At 39.3% G+C, this 18,841-nt stretch overlaps 1 protein-coding gene across 1 annotated transcript in view; it reads left to right on the top strand.

The window, feature by feature from the left end:
- trpc6a (transient receptor potential cation channel, subfamily C, member 6a) overlaps positions 1-11,762 on the top strand; it is a 117,315-nt gene extending 105,553 nt beyond the window's left edge. Inside the window, exons 10-13 of the mRNA XM_052026117.1 lie at positions 1,118-1,129; positions 2,209-2,292; positions 8,596-8,671; positions 11,468-11,762. Coding sequence (XP_051882077.1) covers positions 1,118-1,129; positions 2,209-2,292; positions 8,596-8,671; positions 11,468-11,592 — 297 coding nt within the window. The 3' untranslated portion in view covers positions 11,593-11,762. The remainder of the gene's footprint in view (positions 1-1,117; positions 1,130-2,208; positions 2,293-8,595; positions 8,672-11,467) is intronic.
- Positions 11,763-18,841: the final 7,079 nt, after the last annotated feature.

Below are 18,841 nucleotides of genomic sequence, written 5' to 3'. Positions count from 1 at the left end.
TGTGGAGGGAGAGACAGAGTTAACATTTCAGGCCAATGACCTTTCTTTAGAATTGAGAAAATTTAGAAATTATGCATGTTTAAACTTGCAGAGAAGATGGAGAGAACAAAGGGAATGTCCATGGAGTCCAAAAGAAGATGCATGACATAGCTTGGTGTAGACTGAAAGAGGCTTGTTGATGGCAGCTGACCTCTATTTTTTAATTGTTTTTCTCCTCTGTCTCTCTTTTTACACCTCCGACAGAAACTATCAAACCTCAGCAATCTCTCCTAGTAGTCAGCAATTTGTGCCATCCTATTTACATGCATGAAATTATACAAATAATTAATTATTTACAAACCATACATACGCATTGTCAACAACTATATATAACTAAACATAAATCTACTTTTCTAATCCTCTCAATTGTACCACTATAATATGATAGACTTCACAATTCAGTATTATGTAGCCTGGATCCTGATGAAACCAATAAATGACTTCTCCAGTAAGTTTAACAAATAACAAGTCTCATATACTGAAAAGTTATTTTATTTGTACATAACCATGAATGAATTTTATTCCCATGCATTTTTCAATATTAGATGTAACCTCCAAAACCTAAGGGAAAGCAATACTCATACATTAATCACAACTATACATTGTCGACAAAATATTCTAGATATTACAATCCCAATAACAATTTTGATCTTATTCTTTCTAAATATTTCCCACCATCTTACCTTACTGCACACTCTTTTCTCATATCACAACTCTCACTGCAGCTCCAGCAGACTCTGTACTTTACCTTTACTCTGCTGACCCTTTTGAAGTTAGAAAGTGATCACCTCTGAACTCTCGGAATGGTTTCCAGCACATGCATCTCAAACATCATAGTTACCCAACCACTTGTGCCACAACCTGGCCACAGTGCTTTAAGCTGTCATCAGCACAGACATTCCCTGACATACAAATGCCCAATATATGAATTCCCTCCCACACTTCTGATGGGTTTCAGGAACATAACTCATTTGTATGTCAGGGAGTATCTGTACATCCAAACCTGAGCTAGCGTCATAGCTTTACCTTCTTGGAATCACCTCCCTACAACAACACCATCCTGCCTCAAGGTATCCAGCTCAATATGAAGGTGAAACAGTGCAGATGCTGGAGATCAGAAATAAAACCAGAAAGTTCTGGAATTACTCAATAGTGTATTGGTCTTTACAGCTAGAGGGCTGGAGTCCAAGGGGACAGAAATTATGTGCAGAAATATAATTCCCCAATTAGACTACACCTGGAACTCTGCAATCTGGCATAAAACTTTAGGGAGGATCCATTGGTCATGGAGGGTAATATAGATTTACTGGAATGATATCTGGAGTTAAAAGACATGGAATAATTACACAAACTAGAGCCGAATTCCCAGGAATGCAGGCAGTTATTTGATCAAAGTTTTCAAGGTCTTAAGTGGTACTAATTGGATAGGATAGGGCAGCACAGTAGAGTTGCAGTTAGCATAACACTATTACTGCGCCAGCGATCAGGGTTCAATTCCGCCACTGTCTGTAAGGAGTTTGTACGTTCTCCCCATGACTGCATGGGTTTCCTCCGGGTGCTCTGGTTTCCTCCCACATTCCAAGGACGTACGGGTTAGTAGGTTAACATGGGTGGAATTGGGCGGCGCGGACTCATTGGACCAGAAGGGCCTGTTACCGTGCTGCATAAATAAAAATATGGAGAATCTTTTGCCTCTGATTGGAGAGTATAGGACTAGGAAGAATAAATTAAAATTGTAATGAAGCATGTCAGGCATGATTATAAAAAACTTCTACAAGGAACATGTGGTGTAGGTTTAGAACATATATCAGTGTTGCTTTGTCGTCACAGGAAAAATGGCTTGGCATTTCCTACCAAACACTGTTGCTGGAGCACCATCACTACAAGGGCTACAGTACTAGCAATGGAGGATAAACACAGTCCTGTTGGTGTCACTCACACCCCTGGGTGAAATAAGACAAGGGGAAAAATCCTTTTATCTTGATATTGGATGGCAGCATTCCACATTTTTTGGGATTTTTACAATTTATTTTCAAAAAGATGGTTATAATAGCTCCGTCGCATTTTGAGCTAGCAAGTGCTGGACCTAGATCCCAGGTGCTGGAATCTCCAGTTAATATATTCAGCAAACATTGCTCTATGTTCAACCTTGTTCATTTTTCTCCTTAGCTCAAACACAGCAAACAGTCAAGTGTTCGAAGTTCTGAAAATAACAGTTTACATAGCATCAGAAATCCACCAACACAGTACCAGGTGAGCATTAAGAACCTTGCAATAACCTGCAAATATATTAAGATCCAAGAATTTTGGTGGCCTCAAGTTCTGGGTATGAAAGTTACTTACATATTAAGGCAGATACCCAACCGTATCAGCATTTTAAGGGAAGACCCGCCACATACTTGTGGATTTAGGAATTGTGCCTAACTGCTCTTTGGGGAAGGGGGACGTAGCAAGCCAGCTTTGTAGAAGATGGTATTGGATCCAGCTCTCTCTGCTTCTGCTCCGTTGCTAGGGTAGCCCCACATTCACATGGTGATCAGTTGCTTGAGTTTTGATTGCAGTTTGAATATGGCTTCATAACCCTAATAGAACAGTTAGGCATACTTTGTGCACTGCCGCTGGGGAGGAGGTGTTGTATCTGACAATCTTTCCATCTGGCGGTGGAAGGAACCAATGGAAGAAGCATCTACCTACCAGCCCCTGTTGAAGTTGAAAATGCAGTAAGAAACAGTTTACTTTGCTATTTACTTCATTATTTGTCTCATCAAAGTTTATCATGCCTAAAGTGGGAGTGATGAGGAACTTGTCATTAATGACCAGGCAAGCTCAGGAAAACTCAAACTGAATAGCCAAGTGACAGCAAAATCATTGAAATCCAACCTTGAGACCTGCCCTCATACAGAGCATGCAGAGAGCACATAATCCAATGTAATGGTAATATAAAATATTATCCTTAGTAAACTGGTATCTAGCCTATTCAAGTGAATACATATGTCTACTCTTTCTATATTATTAATGAAAGATTTTTTTCAATTTACATATTAGCTATATTGCTTTCGCACTTCAGTGATGGTGATACCTTGCAATGAATCAACATTCCACTCAACCTTTTCATATAAATTTCTGCACCAAGCACTGATTCTGAACAGCTAATCTATTAACAACATGCAGCAACTCTTCAGCATTACATTTATAATGGTAGATCTTGATTAAATGAGGTAATATATATTTCTGGAAGTCAGGTCAAAAGTTGTGTGGGTGAGTCGCAGGAGGGAAGGTGAGTGATCCTTCCCAAGAAGTTTCACTTTAACCATAGCATAACACTCAATAGTAACAGGAACTTTCTCTCTCCAGAGGGACAGCTTTTCCTGAACACAAATAAAAAAAACATAGATCATACCAGCAACACCTCTTATAGATTATCCAAATTAGCTAATCCTTGAAATACATACCTCTCCTATTCAAATTAGTGCCTTTTCTGCATGAGAAATCCCTCCCCTTGTTTAACCTATTCTTGTGCTATATTGATTCTTGACATATTGAAAGTCATTTACATCTCTTTGGTAATTCTTTAATCACTTGCTGTAGATAATGTGAATTTCTGACTGACAATACCAAAAATCCATATTAATTGAAGCTACTCACATAACAGTAGCATTTACAATGAATTGTTATGTGTACATATGAGACATAGCATTCTTAAGTCTTACCTTAATTAAACTTCATTTATTTATTTTTATATGTACAAATTAAAAATACGAATTTTCTGAGTAAGATAGTCCCACCCTATCCTCAACAATTATCTCTGTCAATCAAAAGAGAAGGATATACATTTGTGTAATACCTTTCAAGAGTTTAGGTTCTTTCAAAGTCCTTTACAACCAATTAATTTTTATTGGGGCTTAGTCATTGTTGCAGTAAGGGAATATCAATCAGCCCATTGACCTTATACTGGCTCTTTGAAAAACTGCCTAATTAATCCCCTCCTCTATTCTTCCTCTTGAAAATGTTTATCCTTTGGGTATTTATGAAGTCCTCTTTCATCACTCTTTCACCATTCTTTCAAGCTGTACATTCTTATATCCTTGTGTATGTAATGTAATAGCTAATTGGTGCACAGCAAGATCTCCCAAGTAGCAAAGAAATGACCATATAAACATGAAGACGGAGATTGAGGCAATCATTTTACAAGAGGGGCAGCACGGTAGCATAGCGGTTAGCGTGACGCTATTACAGCGCCAGTGATCAGGGTTCGATTCCCGTCGCTGTCTGTAAGGGGTTTGTACGTTCTCCCGTGTCTGTGTGGGTTTCCACTGGGTGCTCCAGTTTCCTCCCACATTCTAAAGATGTACAGGTAGGTTCATTTGGGGTTTAAAATGGGCGGCGCGGACTCGTTGGGCCGGAAGGGCCTGTTACCACGCTGTAAATAAAATTTTAAAAAAAAGGTACTGCTTGAACTGATACAAGCTTTTAATTTTGCAATGTAGCCAGTCAGGAGAAACTGTCCATCTGGTTACTGGATTTGCAGATATTTAAAAATAGTGCTGCTTGGATAATAAATGTTGGCTAAGGTATCTTGTGATGCCCGGCTTTTTCCTCAGCTATCTGAGAAAGCTGAAAGAGCCTCAAATTAAGAGGTAGATTTAAAGAAATGTTTGCCATTGTCAGGTCTTTTGCATGGCTTTGGTTGTTTATTAGATCAGCTACAAAGACCACATTATTAGCTATGAATTGAAATTGAATTGAATTAACACCAAGGACAGTAGCACAGGAAATCTGAATGGCTCCCAAGAAATAACCAGAGAAGATTTTCTCTATTCATGGATTCAAGATTGTTAAAAATATGCCAAAAAATACCAGGGTTAGATAGGTTAGGTGAACCAACAGCTTCAACTCTTCTCCCAGTTGAAACTGTTGTTCTGGATGTAACTTTAGTCCTAAAAATAGGTGTGTTCATTTCATTGTAGTCAACATGCCTCACACCCAGCTTCCAGTTTTAACACCAGTGAGGTATGGTCATTTGCAGATTAAGTAATTATTCAGCTCCCAGAAAGTAGGTTAATCACTGAAAACTTCTAAGAAGCCTGAGGAGCTCCTGGTTTCTTGTGCTAACTTATATCATCTGGGTTTCCCAGTAAAAATTAAGATAATATAAGATAAGTTATCTTTATCTGTCACATGTGCATCAAAACATATGATCTTTGTCCAGAAGAAGGGCTAAATTAATAAGTATCTTTATATTGCTGCTTATGGATCAGGAGGAGCAGGAGTGTTTCCCACCAGCCTAACAATCATGGTTTAAAATACCTATCCATCCCTTGGTCCCTGACATCCCCCAATTTCCCCACCAATTCTGTACAATCCTGCCTTCCTTCAACCATGACCTTATTATTTTGACCACATGCCATCCATCCTGTGATCTATCTCCCACTAGGATCTATTCCCACCACCCCAACCACTAAGACTATCTGCCCCCAGCTGCTTTCCTTGCTGTAGTCTTTCACACCAAGCTGTCAACCAAACTTGCAGGCAACCTGAAAACCAGGAGTGTCCTGTGTTTAGAAAAGTCGCAGGATTCTTCAAAATAAAACATACTTCCAATTCTCCGTTATTATTCCTCCCTTCTTTTATCTCATTGTGAACTATGACATTCATCATCCCACCTGTAATTCAGTCCCAAAGGAGTGGAAGCACATTTGTTACATGGATACTTGAGGCAGGAGCTCATCTAGCATCTCAGATGCTGCTCGACTTGCTGATTTCTTCCAGCACATTGTTTGTAGCATCTCCTTAATATTGGCCAGGACTGTAATATAAAGAAAGTGGGGTTTTATATAGTGGCTTTCCCAGGCTGCCTAAGAGCCGTGCATTTGGTGAATATAAGCATAATCAGTCTGCTGCCTTTAGCTGCTAGTAGTCAGAACTATGGTAAGTGCTCTGCTGTCTACTTAGACTAGCAGTGCAGTGTGCTATGTACTGACTGCTACACATTTTCCTAAGGTCAGAGTAAGTTCTGCAGTCAACGATATAAATCAAGATTATTGGAATTGGTTTATTATTGTCACTTGTGATGAGGTATAGTGAAAAACTTGTCTTGCATACCATTCATACAGATCAATTCATTGCACAGTACATTGAGGTAATATAAAGTAAAATAATACAGAATGCAGAGTGTCACAGCTACAGAGAAAGTGCAGTGCAGGTAGACAATAAGGTGCAAGGTCATAGCAAGATAGATAACGCGGCACAGTAGCATAGCAGTTAACGTGGCGCTATTACAGTGCCAGTGACCTGGGTTCAATTCCTGTCGCTGTCTGTAAGGAGTTTGTATGTTCTCCCCGTGTGTCTGCGTGGGTTTCCTCTGGGTGCTCCGGTTTCCTCGCACATTCCAAAGATGTACAGGTGGGTTAACGTGGCTTTAAATGGTCAGCGCGGACTCGTTGGGCTGGAAGACCCTGTTACCGTGCTGTAAATAAAGTTTTAGAAATGTATTTATTATTGTTGGATCAAGAATCGTACTAGGAACCATTCAATTGTCTTAAAACAGTGAGATAGAAGCTGTCCTTGAGCCTGGTGGCACGTGCTTTCAGGCTTTCGTATCTCCTGCCCCGTGGGAAAGGGGAGAAGAGAGAATGTTCGGGGAGGGTGGGATCTTTGATTATGCTGGCTGCTTTACAAAGACAGTGAGAAGTATAGAGTCCATAGATGGGAGGATGGTTTCCATGATGTGCTGAGTTGTGTTCACAATTCTCTGCTGTTTCTTGTGGTCCCAGGCAGAGGTGTTGCCATCCCAAGCCGTGATGCATCCAGATAGGTTTTTCCCTGCTATTGTTAAATATCTTCTGCAGAGTAAATAGCATGAGTTCCAGAGCCCCACAGGCCTGGAGATTGCATAGCTACTTCTATTAGAAGACATCCTGTGAGAAGTCTGTCTAACCTTGATGCAAAATGAGCATGCTAGGTTAGCATGATCTGTGACATAATTGTGTAACCAGATGGAATGAGGGTTTACTTCAAAGTGTGAATTGAAAAATAAATGAAAAAGACAGCAGACCTTTCACAATTTAGTGATTTGAGAACACCTTTTGACTGTGCAATACTATAATATAATTAATTTAAAAGTCTTTTTAAACCAACAGTACTGGTAGTTAGATCACATTTTTGAGAAAGTTTTCCCAGAGCTTTCCTGTTTCGTTCTCTTTAAAACTCTTGTCCACACTTGGGTTTCAGTTACTTTCAGTGTGATAAACCAATGTTGCATTTTGTGCTAAGGCACATTCAGGTCCCGTGCCAAAAGTCATGAAATTGGCTAAACATCACAAAGGTGGTTTACACTGAGTTACACACATTACATCAGGACCTGCACACTTCCTAATGGAACCATACTTGTTGAACACAGCTTCTGACAATGTACTGTGCACCGATTTGCGAAGGGTGTAAATTCTTAAAGAGACACTCACTATGGTAGCAACACAAGCTATAGCTGCCATGGAGCAGAGAGAGGCTGCTTTGCAGAGGGGAGGGCCTCTACATTTAATAAAAGGGACCCCAGCATTCCCTTTCGTGACATAATGCTAAGAGCAAGTTCTTGTTAGCCAGGGGATCCAAGAAACCCAACAGGGCAAACACAAGAAAAAACTGGCAGGTAGTTACTACAGTTGCCTCCTCTAGGTCTGAGAATGCCCACTCACCGGAACAATGTACAAACAAGTTCCATGTCATCACAAAAAATATCAAGGGGCTTTACAGTGCACTGACAACAGTTGCAGTGAGCCATTTCAATAGGTGGATCATGAATTCATTAATGTCTTATAATCAGTGCAGATGGACCTACAAAATAATTAAGGAAGGGTTATTACACTTAATCTGGGCTCCCCACCTGATCATTGGTGTACTGTGCAGCAGGTAACTAGTGGAGTGTGAAGAGAGTTACATGTATGCTTTTGGGATTATATTTTGCAGGCTTCTCATGAGAAGTGTCCCTCTACCAAAAGATCCCTTTGTCCATGCGGACCATGCTTGCCACCTCTGCTCAACTGGGAGAGGAGTTTATGTTATCACTCTTCCAGTTTTTCTTCTATCTACGCTATCAATTTTAAAGTGATGAATGCAGGAAATGCTCCTCTAATGGCCCTACCCACCCATTAGAGGTTTAATGGGGGTTGGACTTTTTCAGCCTTTAGCTACCACTCCAGATGCTATGCACAGATTGCACTTATTCAGGGCATTGCTGTCAATCTAAACCATACCATGAGTCTAATTTTTGTGTTATTTGGCTGATTTTTTAAAAGGTGTAACTGGATAAATGTGTACAGGATCTACAGCTGGTATTGAACAGCTCGGAAATATAAATATTGGGTATGCATTTGTTGAAGAAAATCTTTGAGGTGTCATTTCCAACTTACATTGGCAATGTCTAGAATCTGGTTATGGATGCTAATCAGCTAACTACTCCAATGACCTGCTAGCTTTTGGTGCTATGCTGTGAGATTGCTCTATGCAATACATGCCAGTGGTTGTGGCTTCAGTAACAGTCTCCTTAATTCTTACCTGCAGAAAATAATGAAACGTCTCATAAAGAGATATGTACTGAAAGCACAAATGGATAGGGAGAAAGATGATGTCAATGAAGGTAAGTCAAAGGCACAGCCATGTAATGGAAATGGTTGATAAATTCATATTTTTATGTATACATTACAAATACTGCTCACCTTGGCAATAAAATCCTCTCAGTCTGGAAAACTGCAGCCCATATTTCAGCTTTCACCAAAAGTGCAATATTTCTTCATACTATTGAACTAAGCAATTCAAAATGACAAATACCAGGTGCCCCAGAGGTTGCAAATTAGCCTTTGTTCTATTAGTTTTTTTTTAAAAATGAGTTTTACAATTTGTTATTCTGAGTAACATGCTCCATTTTGCCCATTTTGCCTGGAAACCTTGTTCAAGTTAAGTCGCTGAATGTTGCTGGAACATAAACTTCTCATCTGGCAAAATAGAACAGACTAAATTTATCCAAAATAAAGTAACGTTGGAGTGTGGATAGTATAATGGTAATTTGTGTGGGTTAATTACACAGTCATTTAATTCTAAAATAACTTCTTGAAATATTCTTTAGATCTATTTTAGAGTACTTGCATATGCCTGCATGAAAGAAAAGGCCAGGTTTCTACTCTCTTGATAGACAACGGCACTGCTGAGTAGTCTCAGGTAAAGAGCAGGATGAGCAGATGCAGAGTGAAGCAATCTCTATCTCTCTGTTCAGTTGCAACAAGGTGTATAAACCATGTACTCAAGAGAATTACTTCATCAGTGTGACATTTATATTTCCCAAATCAATTACCTGTGTGATGAAGGCCGCTGCTGAGTCAGAGTGAAATTAAGAGAAATTCTATGCTGTGGATCTGCTCCCACTAGCAGGAAATTGCACAAAATCATTTTGTATTTGACCTGTTGAATTATTAGGGAGGGAGAACTTTCACTTAATCAGACTGGGCTTTATTTAAGAGAAGAAAAGAGACAATCCACTGCTCCATTTCACCACCCATTCATGAACAATCTTTGTTGAAACAAAATTGAGGTTGAATTTGGGAATTGTATATGAAAATCTCCTATCACTACCACAGTCACTGCCAGGTCAGGTATTTCACAGGTAGAAATCTTACTTCACTCTACAACCACAAAACTTGTATTTATCACGCTTCAGTGTCAGTTCTGAATAACCCACCTCCTTGAAATGCAACCTTCCTTCTGTTTCAACGAAGATTGTTCCCAGATAAATAGGTGGTGTAATGGAGCAGCAGAGTATCCCTTTTCTTCTCTAATATAAAGCCTGGTTTGAGGAACTGAAAGTTTTCCCTCCCTGATAATTCCACAGGTCATATACAAAATTATTCTGTGCAATCTTGTGCGAGTGGGAGCAGATCCACAACATAGAATTTCTCTTAGTTCTGGAGAAACAAAGGACTGCAGATGCTGGAATCTAGATAAAAAGCACAATGATGCTGGAGGAACTCAGCAGGCTTGCTGAGTTCCTCCAGCATCACTGTGTTTTCTCTCTTAGTTCTGCTCTGATTCAGTCACCAATCTCCAAGGGTGCATGCAGTGGGGCTCTACGTCTAGGCATTGGCTTCCGAGCAGGAAAACTGCCACTGAAAAGGTGGTGACTTCAGCCAGATGCGAGCACCCCTGCTGCATGCCAATCTTTATTTAAAGAGCTGAGTAGGGTGAACTTGCCCTTTTGTCTTTTGAAGTAGAGGCTGAAATTCCCACAGCAAAAAAAACTTGCAAATTGCTGTCAGAGAAGTCAAAAGGATGGCTGGAGTGATAAGCAGAAAAATTGACTGATCTTCTACCCTGAGGTTATTCTGAGTTTGGGATTTTGTTTATTATTAATATGGGGTGGAGGGGTCATTGGCAAGGCAAGCATTTATTACCTATCCTAAATTGCCCTTGTTAATGTAGTGCATTCCCTCTGGTTAATATGTTCCTCCAGAATTGGATGCTCCAAGATTTAGATCCAGTGGCAAAGAATGGCGCTATGTTTTCCAACTGTGCGAATTGGAGGCAAATTTGCAAGTGGTGCTATTCTCATGTATTTCTACCAAAGCCATTCATCGTGGTAATGGCCACATGTTTTGGAGGTCCTGTCGAAAAGCCTTAGCTCATAGCTGCAGTACATTTTGCAAATGGTACACACACCACCCTGGGTGGTGAAGACAGCAAATGCTTAGAATAGTTGATGTGGTGCCAGTCTGACAAGGTGCTTTGTTGCTAATTTTGTTGAGCTTCTTAAATGCTTTTGCAGCTGGTTTCACCCAGGAGATTAAGCTTTTGCCAGTATCTAATAATTCTGTAGCTGCCCTGGGTATATTTAAAGCCAATAAAAAATATCCTGTTTCCCAGCACTTACATTTCATCCCAATGAGCACAAAATTCATCCAAACTTTTAAACAGAGTAAATTAATGCATCAAGCATCTTGAGAAGAGAAAGCTCCTTCAGGAAATGTGTTAAAGGAATAGCAAAAAATGTACATACCATTCTTTAAGTCGATATCTATTTAGAGAGGAGGGAAATTTATGGGTGCTAGACTTTGGATTTTATGCTATCTGCAGTACCAAAAGAACAAATGAGTAAAATAATTAATAGGTTAGTCTAAAGTGGATAGTTGAGCAGATTGAGTATTATTACAGTGCTTTTTATTTTATGCTACCAGGGTACAGCTAGTTTTTTGAACAATTGTTATCAATCTATGGTTTGTTGAACCGAATTGCATGTTTGTGAACTTTAGTCCTAAACAAAAGTTATTTTTCTTCAATAGAGTAGTTTCTTGCCTTCTTGTTATTGTAATTCCCAGCTTTAATCCAAGATAATTCTGTCATACAACTTCTCTTTATCTGTGTGGTTTGTTTGCTTGTTATTTTCAAGGTGAACTCAAGGATATCAAACAAGATATTTCAAGTCTCCGATATGAACTGCTTGAAGAAAAATCACAAAACACAGGTGATCTTGCTGATTTGATCAGACGGCTTGGAGAAAAATTGGGAACCTAGTCCATTGACAAAGCAGTTACCTGGTAACATTATATCTTGAACAACTCTTCACCAAATCACTAACTACAATGATAGATTTTGCATATTAATTATAATAGTACCAAATGTAATTTAGAGTTAGACATTTCAAGAGGAATTAAATGCATAGTCAAAGCAGTAATTATGCAATAATTTGTACAATATTGGAAGTTTTTATCATATTATTGGAAAATATTACCTGACTGAGGAATATACTGTATTAAAATTTTATAAGTCAATGAAAATGTGTCTAAATATGTTTTCTTTACAATAAAGCTCTTCTAACACCTGCAGCTGGAAGACTTTGCATCTCCTCTATGCTAATTTAGGCTTTGAAGAGAAAATTATATGAAGGTATTCCCACACATTAAATGGAGGAGCTCTCTGGCACAGCAAGTAGTTTGGAACCAATGTTGTCATCAATATCACAGAGCAGCAGGTATAAATCGTGATGTCATCTGGGTGCCAACTCCCTGGCCGACATTTCGAGAGGGGGTCAGAATGTTGGAAAAACCAATGCAAGGGCAATTTTTACAATTCAAATTATATCTTCCTGTATTTGTCCTGGCCTGCACACGAGCTCACCATTTGCCTACCCTTGGATCCCTTAGTTTCTTCTCGCATTTTCCAATGCACAATATTCCATAGGGAGACTAGTTTACAGCTGACTAGAAAGCCATTGCATTGCACAAGGATTCATCTCCATAAATGGCTTGCTGCACTCCCAGAATGGCTTTGACAGCCAGTGAGGCCATGACTCCAAGCTCATTGGCTGTCAAGACTTTTAAAATCACACACAATTAATGCTAAAAAAAGTAAATTATGTACAAAATTTTAAAATAATTAAACATGAAAGAAGACTAGCACATATATTTATGAAATGCATTAAAATAATTGACTGAATGTTAAAAATACAAAGAAAATTACCATCCCCTCACCCTCTGGCATAACTGTTTCTTCCTTTTAACTTTGGAGCTGAGACCTCTGAGGAAGTTTGCGCTGCCTTGTAGGACTCCTTATGGATTCCATCAGCACAGTGCATATATCCCAGGGCCCATACTGAACTGGAGCAGGAGGCTGAAGTGCAGCCTGTGACCTGGAGTTCAAAGTTTACCCCCAACTTTGGGTGGATCTGCCAGCTTATAAATTCTGCCCTGTGATATAATAACTTGATAGAGTGTTCTATGGATTTTCAAAATCCACCTTTAGTTTGGTTGTTATTTTATGATCATTAAGATAGGAAGTTGAAAGAGTGCACTGCTGCTTGTGGTAGATCTTGAGCTTGTGTGTCCACCTCTGCAACTACCTTAAGAGTTAACATCAAGAAATCACTTCTGAATCTTCCACAAGTAAGAGCTTTATGTTTTTACAACCATGATAGAAAGCTCCAAAGAATAGTCTTTAAGAGCAGATATTAACATTAAATGTCAAGTTAAGCTCAATCCAGACCTATTTTATGGCTTAATTGTGATGTATCCAGAGCATGAATGGATGAAAAAAGGAAACAGGATTATCTATCCTCAGTTTCTCTGTATTTATCTTTGCACCCACTCTAGCTCAAAATTTGAGCCTTTAATTTGCTTAATTTTGACAAATTGGGCTTTGGATTCTGTGAACTGACTGCAAATGAATTTTAAAAAAACCTTAAATTTCCTTTCTAGTGTAAGCACAGTCTACAATGCAGCTTTAATCCATTAAGAATGGGCTAAAGTGGAGCCTTTTTGAAGTATGGATTAGAGACGATCATATAACCACAGAGAGAATAAAACTTCCTGACACCCAGCAGTTGGATGAGAGAGCAATCCTGACATTAAGTGGAAGGTAATTTACAGTCAGAAAATTAGGGATGTGTTGATTATCCACTGCCAGAAAATGGATGGAGTGCTATACACCTCTCTTTGTTAATGCTTTTCATCTGCTTCAAAATAATGGAGTTCAAATGTCTCAGAAGTAGTTTCAGAGCTCCATCTCATTTTATAGAATCATTCCCTCGAGGGTGGTACGATGCTTTTGAAATGATGCCAACAAAAGCCGATAAGGAAGCAGCACTGATTGCTGAGTAATGGATTTGAGAAAAGAGCAGAAATTTGAAAAATGTTCTCACAGAATACTTCCACATTTTCCAGAAAAGAAAGAGGATAAAGTTCTTTCCTTTTGAAAATAGCCATGTTTTTAAGGAAGCAAGTAATTAGAGAGATGAGTTGATGATGTCACTTTTACTGTAGCAGTTGGTCATCCAAAGCAATGAGCTGGGGATTAGTAAATTAAGGTCCTGTGGCACAAAACATCTAGAAATGCAGTTTAATTGTACATTGTTGGCCAACTTCATTATCAGAAGGTATGAAGATACAAATGAGGAATGGAAGACCATCATATTTGAGCAGTGACAAGTACCCCTTTGAATTATAGAATTGTACAGCATGGAAACAGGCCATTCGACCCAACTCATCCACACTGAACAGCAGGCACCCTTCTGTATTAAACTCATCGTCCAGCACTTGGTCCATAATCCTCTGTACCTAAGTGATTTAAGTGTTCATCTAGACACCTCTTAAATGCTGTTGAGAATTTAATCACTTTGATTAATGTAATGCTTTATATTGCACCTGCTTAGTGTTCAGCACTAAGTAATAGGTGTTTCATTCTCACATTCAAAATGAAACAATCACTGGACTTCATCCATCTGGGTTATAGCAAGGTTTATGACACAGGCAGTAAATTGTAACTGGAACTGAATTAGTTGATCTTAGTTTATGGTGCAGGTGGTGGGGCTTCAGGTTGAGGTGTAGTGATGGAGAGGTGTGTGGGTTTAGGGTTGTGATAGTCAGGGAATGGTGCCAGGGAGTTTAAGGGAAAGCTGCAGTGAAGAGGTGAGTTTTAATTTAGAGGACAGCCAATCTCCCATTCTGGAGTCCATGATCTGAAACCTCTCAGTCAGTTTTCTTTTAAGTAACAACAAAGCTGGGCTCATATTCATCATAAAGGTTTGATCTGAAGTCCAATTGAATTTCCTGGAATCAGCATTCAAACATGAGCTACATGTCATGAGACTCCATGACACCTGTCCAGACACTTTAATTGGCACTGATTACCATCTGTCTCAAAGAAGAATGGCCCAGAGAATAAGAACCCTTTTTTCAATTTGACTGTTACTTGCACAATGTATCAAAATATGCAATGATTTTATAAAACCTGCCAAGGTATGAGAAACCATTATGACTCTTAATTAAATATATTAAACATGAGTGGCCCTTCTAATTTAAATCCAAAGTATTGCAGAAGCTGGAAATCTGAAATCTAGCAGAGAATGCCAGGACTCTGCTTGGGCCTCCACTTTCAGGTGCAGGAATTGTTCCATGCACTTGTTATAAAACTTTAGGACTTAAAGTACTTAATGCAAGTTTTTCTTCCTTAACATTCTATGTGCTTCTGTAGTGGGTCACTATGTTTTTCACCATTGGCCATTCTCCCTGGGTTTGTGTCATTTGCTTACGTACCCATGACCAGATAAGTGATACCACTATTGCTGCTGTCTGGAAAGATAACTATAAACAGTTAATCCCTGTTTCCTCTACTTTTCATTGTTGCACCTTCCATTTAATAACATGCACATTAACTTTTATTGACAAAAGCCCTGCAAACCACTTTACAAAATGCCTGTTCAAAATCAATACCGATGACGTTTGCTGCACTTCCTCTATCAATACACTTTATTATTTTGTCAATGAACTCAATTAAGTTTGTCAGAATTTATTTGCATTTTAATATTCTGCCTCTTTAATTAATTGATGTCTTTCTAGGACAATATTAATTTTATTCTGTTTTATAATCTCTGGAGCACAAATGATAGGCTGAATGATGTACAATTACTTGATTTATTACTCCATTCAATTTTGAGTAGCAGTGTTAAACTTCCATAATCTATTCCACCATCTGTATTCTGGAAATTGTGTTCAAATTCTCATGTATTCCTAAATCAGGAGATGTTCAGGACATTAATTGATAAATATAAATATAATCTGAATTATTATGCATGGCTATTGCTTGACTTCTCTGAGAGACAACTCTCCAAACTAGAGCACCCTTCCAGGAAATCTGTAAGAACTTTGCAGGTAAGTGGACTGGGATTTTCAGAATTGTGTCCTCATCTGATATTCTCCTTGTACTCTTTCATCACCACTGCCACAATCTTCAATGGAAAACATTGGCAGAGTCTGATTGTAGTATTCTCCACAGGATCATTGCCTTTTATGCCATTAATCTATTTAATTTATTTAATGTTTTTACTTTATTTCTAATTTTTTATTACTATTCCTCTTTACATTATCTGGTAGGTTTTCCTCATGGTCACTAATAACTTCATGATTCCTTTTTTCAATTTCCTTTTAAAATTAAATTCATGGTTTATTCTTCCTCTGTGTTACCAAACCTAAGTTTATCACAGAAGGGAAATTTATGTTAGTGACTTTTAACCATAAAATCATCTAATCATACAGAACCATTGGAGGATGCCATTGTACCTAAATCTGATCTTTGAAAGAGATTCACTCCCTTCTCTTTCCTCATACAATTGTAATGTTCTTCTTTTCAAACATGTATTAAATTCCTTGCTGAAAAATGCTATTGTATCAGCCTTCCACTACTTTCTTAGAAACTGCTCTCCTTTCTGCTGTATAAAAACTTAGCTTCCCTCACCCTACTCCCACCTTACCCACCCTCCAAACAGCATTGTTCTTTTTCTTCAGTGCAGATCAGTAGTAACTTCTCCTCCTCGCTGACAATCAACACAGGTGCACACTGGTGCACACAAGGATGCCCACTGCTCTACTCTATCTACACTCATGACTGTGTGGCTAGGCACAGCTCAAACGCTACCTATAAATTTGCCGATGACACCACTGTTGTTGGCAGAATCTCAGATGGCAACCAGGAGGCATACAGGATTGAGATAGATGAGTGAGATAGATGAGAGATAGATAGATGAGAGAGTGGTGTCGCAACAACAACCTCGCACTCAACATCAGCAAGACCAAGGAGTTGATTGTGGAATTCAGGAAGGGGAGGTCAGGAGAACACACACCAGCCTTCACTGAGGGGTCAGCGGTGGAAAGGGTGAACAGCTTCAAGTTCCTGGGCGTCAGCATCTCAGAGGATCTATCTTGGGCCCAATACGTTGATGAAGATGGCATGCCAGTGGCTCTATTTCATTAGGAGTTTGAGGAGATTTGGTATGTCACCAAAGACTCTTGTAAATTTCTACAGATGTATGGTGGAGAGCATTCTGACTGGTTGCATCACCACCCGGTATGGTGGCTCCAATGTGCAGGAGCAAAAGAGGCTGCAAAGGGTTGTAGACTCAGCCAGCTCCATCACAGGCACAACCCTCCCTGCCATTGAGGACATCTTCAAGAGGCAGTGTCTCAAGAAGGTAGTATCCATTATTAAGGACCATCACCACCTGGGACATGTCCTCTTCACGTTACTACCATTGGGGAGGAGGTACAAGAGCCTGAAGTCTCCTCCTCCATCAGATTTCTGAACGATCCATGAACACTACCTCATTAACCCTCTTTTGCATTATTTATTTATTTTTGTAACTTAAAATAATTTTTATGTCTTGAGGTTACTACCGATTCTTACTGACTGTGGTTTCCTGATAACGAAGTCGAGGATACAGTTGCAGAGGCAAGTATGGAGGCTGCTGCCACAAAACAACAAATTTCATGACATATGTCAGTGATAATAAACCTGATTCTGATTCTGAGGGCAGAGTAAAGAGAGATTTACTTTACATCTATTCAATGTTATGTACAATCTGGGAATATGATATAATCACACAGATCTAGACATTAACTCTTATGAAGTTAATGCAGGAGTGAATCTTTCATCTTATGATTCTAAGTGTAAATTATTAATGATATTCAAAAAAAGTTAATTTAGCCCCAGCCAAGCTCACCTAATTATTACTATTTTAATGGAAAGTATGGCTTCATCATTTGTCATTGGCTGTATTCAAAACATTGATCTTTGCAGCATTAGCCCATTATCCACCTCAACCAAATGTCTTAAGGTGGATAAATCCCCAGGGCCTGACCGAGCGAATTTCCTGAAGACTGGAAGGTGGCTAATGTCGTTCCATTGTTTAAGAAGGGTAGCAAGGACAAAATTTGGTTAGGAAGATATTGGAGGGAATTCAGAGGGATGGGATCTGCGAGCATTTGGATAGACAGAATCTGATTAGGAGGAGTCATCATGGCTTTGTGTGTGGGAACTCGTGTTTGACAAATCTTTTAGAGTTCTTTGAAGAGGTAACCAAAAGGGTAGATGAGCGTAGGGTAGTGGATGTTGTCTATTTGAACTTTAGCAAGGCCTTCAACAGGTCCTGCATGGTAGGCTGGTGTGGAAGGTTAGATCCTATGGAATCCAGGGAGCGCTAGTTAGGTGGATTCAAAATTGGCTTGGAGGTAGGAAGCAGAGGGTGCAGGTTGAAGGTTGTTTCATGGAATGGAGACCAGTGACCAGTGGTGTGCTGCAGGGGTTGGTTTTGGGACCCTTGTTATTCACTATTTATATAAATAATTTGGACGCAAATGCACAAGGCTTGATCAGCAAGTTTGCAGATGACACGAAATTAGGAGTTGTTGTTGATAGTAAAGAAAGTTATCGTAGATTACAGGAGGATAATGATCAGTTAGGGAAGTGGGCCGGGGAGTGGTAAATGGATTTCAATACAGATAAGTGTGAGGTGATGGACTTTGGAAAGTCAAACCAGCGTAGGACTTGTACTGTGAATGGTAGGGCACTGGTGAGTGTAATGGGACAGAGGGAACTAGGACTACAAATGCACAGTTTGTTGAAAGCAGCATCACAGGTAGACAGGGTGGTGAAAAAGACGTTTAGCATGCTGGCCTTCATCAGTCAAGGCATTGAATGTAGGAGTTCAAACATTATGTTGCAGTTGTACAAGTCATTGGTGAGGCTGCAGTTGGAGTACTGCGTACAGTTTTGGTCACCCTTTTATAGGAAAGCTGTGGTTAAACTGGAAAGAGTGGAGAAAAGATTTACAAGGATGTTGCCAGGACTAAAGGGCCTGAGTTATAGGGAGAGGTTGGCCAGGCTAGGTCCTTATTCCTTGGAAAGTAGGAGAATGAGGGGCAACCTAACACAAGTGTTTAAAATTATGAGAGGGATAGATTAGGTGGATGGTGACAGTCTTTTCCCCAAAGTAGAA

Source organism: Pristis pectinata, chromosome 11 (assembly GCF_009764475.1).
Source record: "Pristis pectinata isolate sPriPec2 chromosome 11, sPriPec2.1.pri, whole genome shotgun sequence".
Classification (NCBI taxonomy): domain Eukaryota; kingdom Metazoa; phylum Chordata; class Chondrichthyes; order Rhinopristiformes; family Pristidae; genus Pristis; species Pristis pectinata.
The sequence above is the reverse complement of the archived record's forward strand: the minus strand, read 5'-3'. Positions and strand labels throughout refer to the sequence as shown.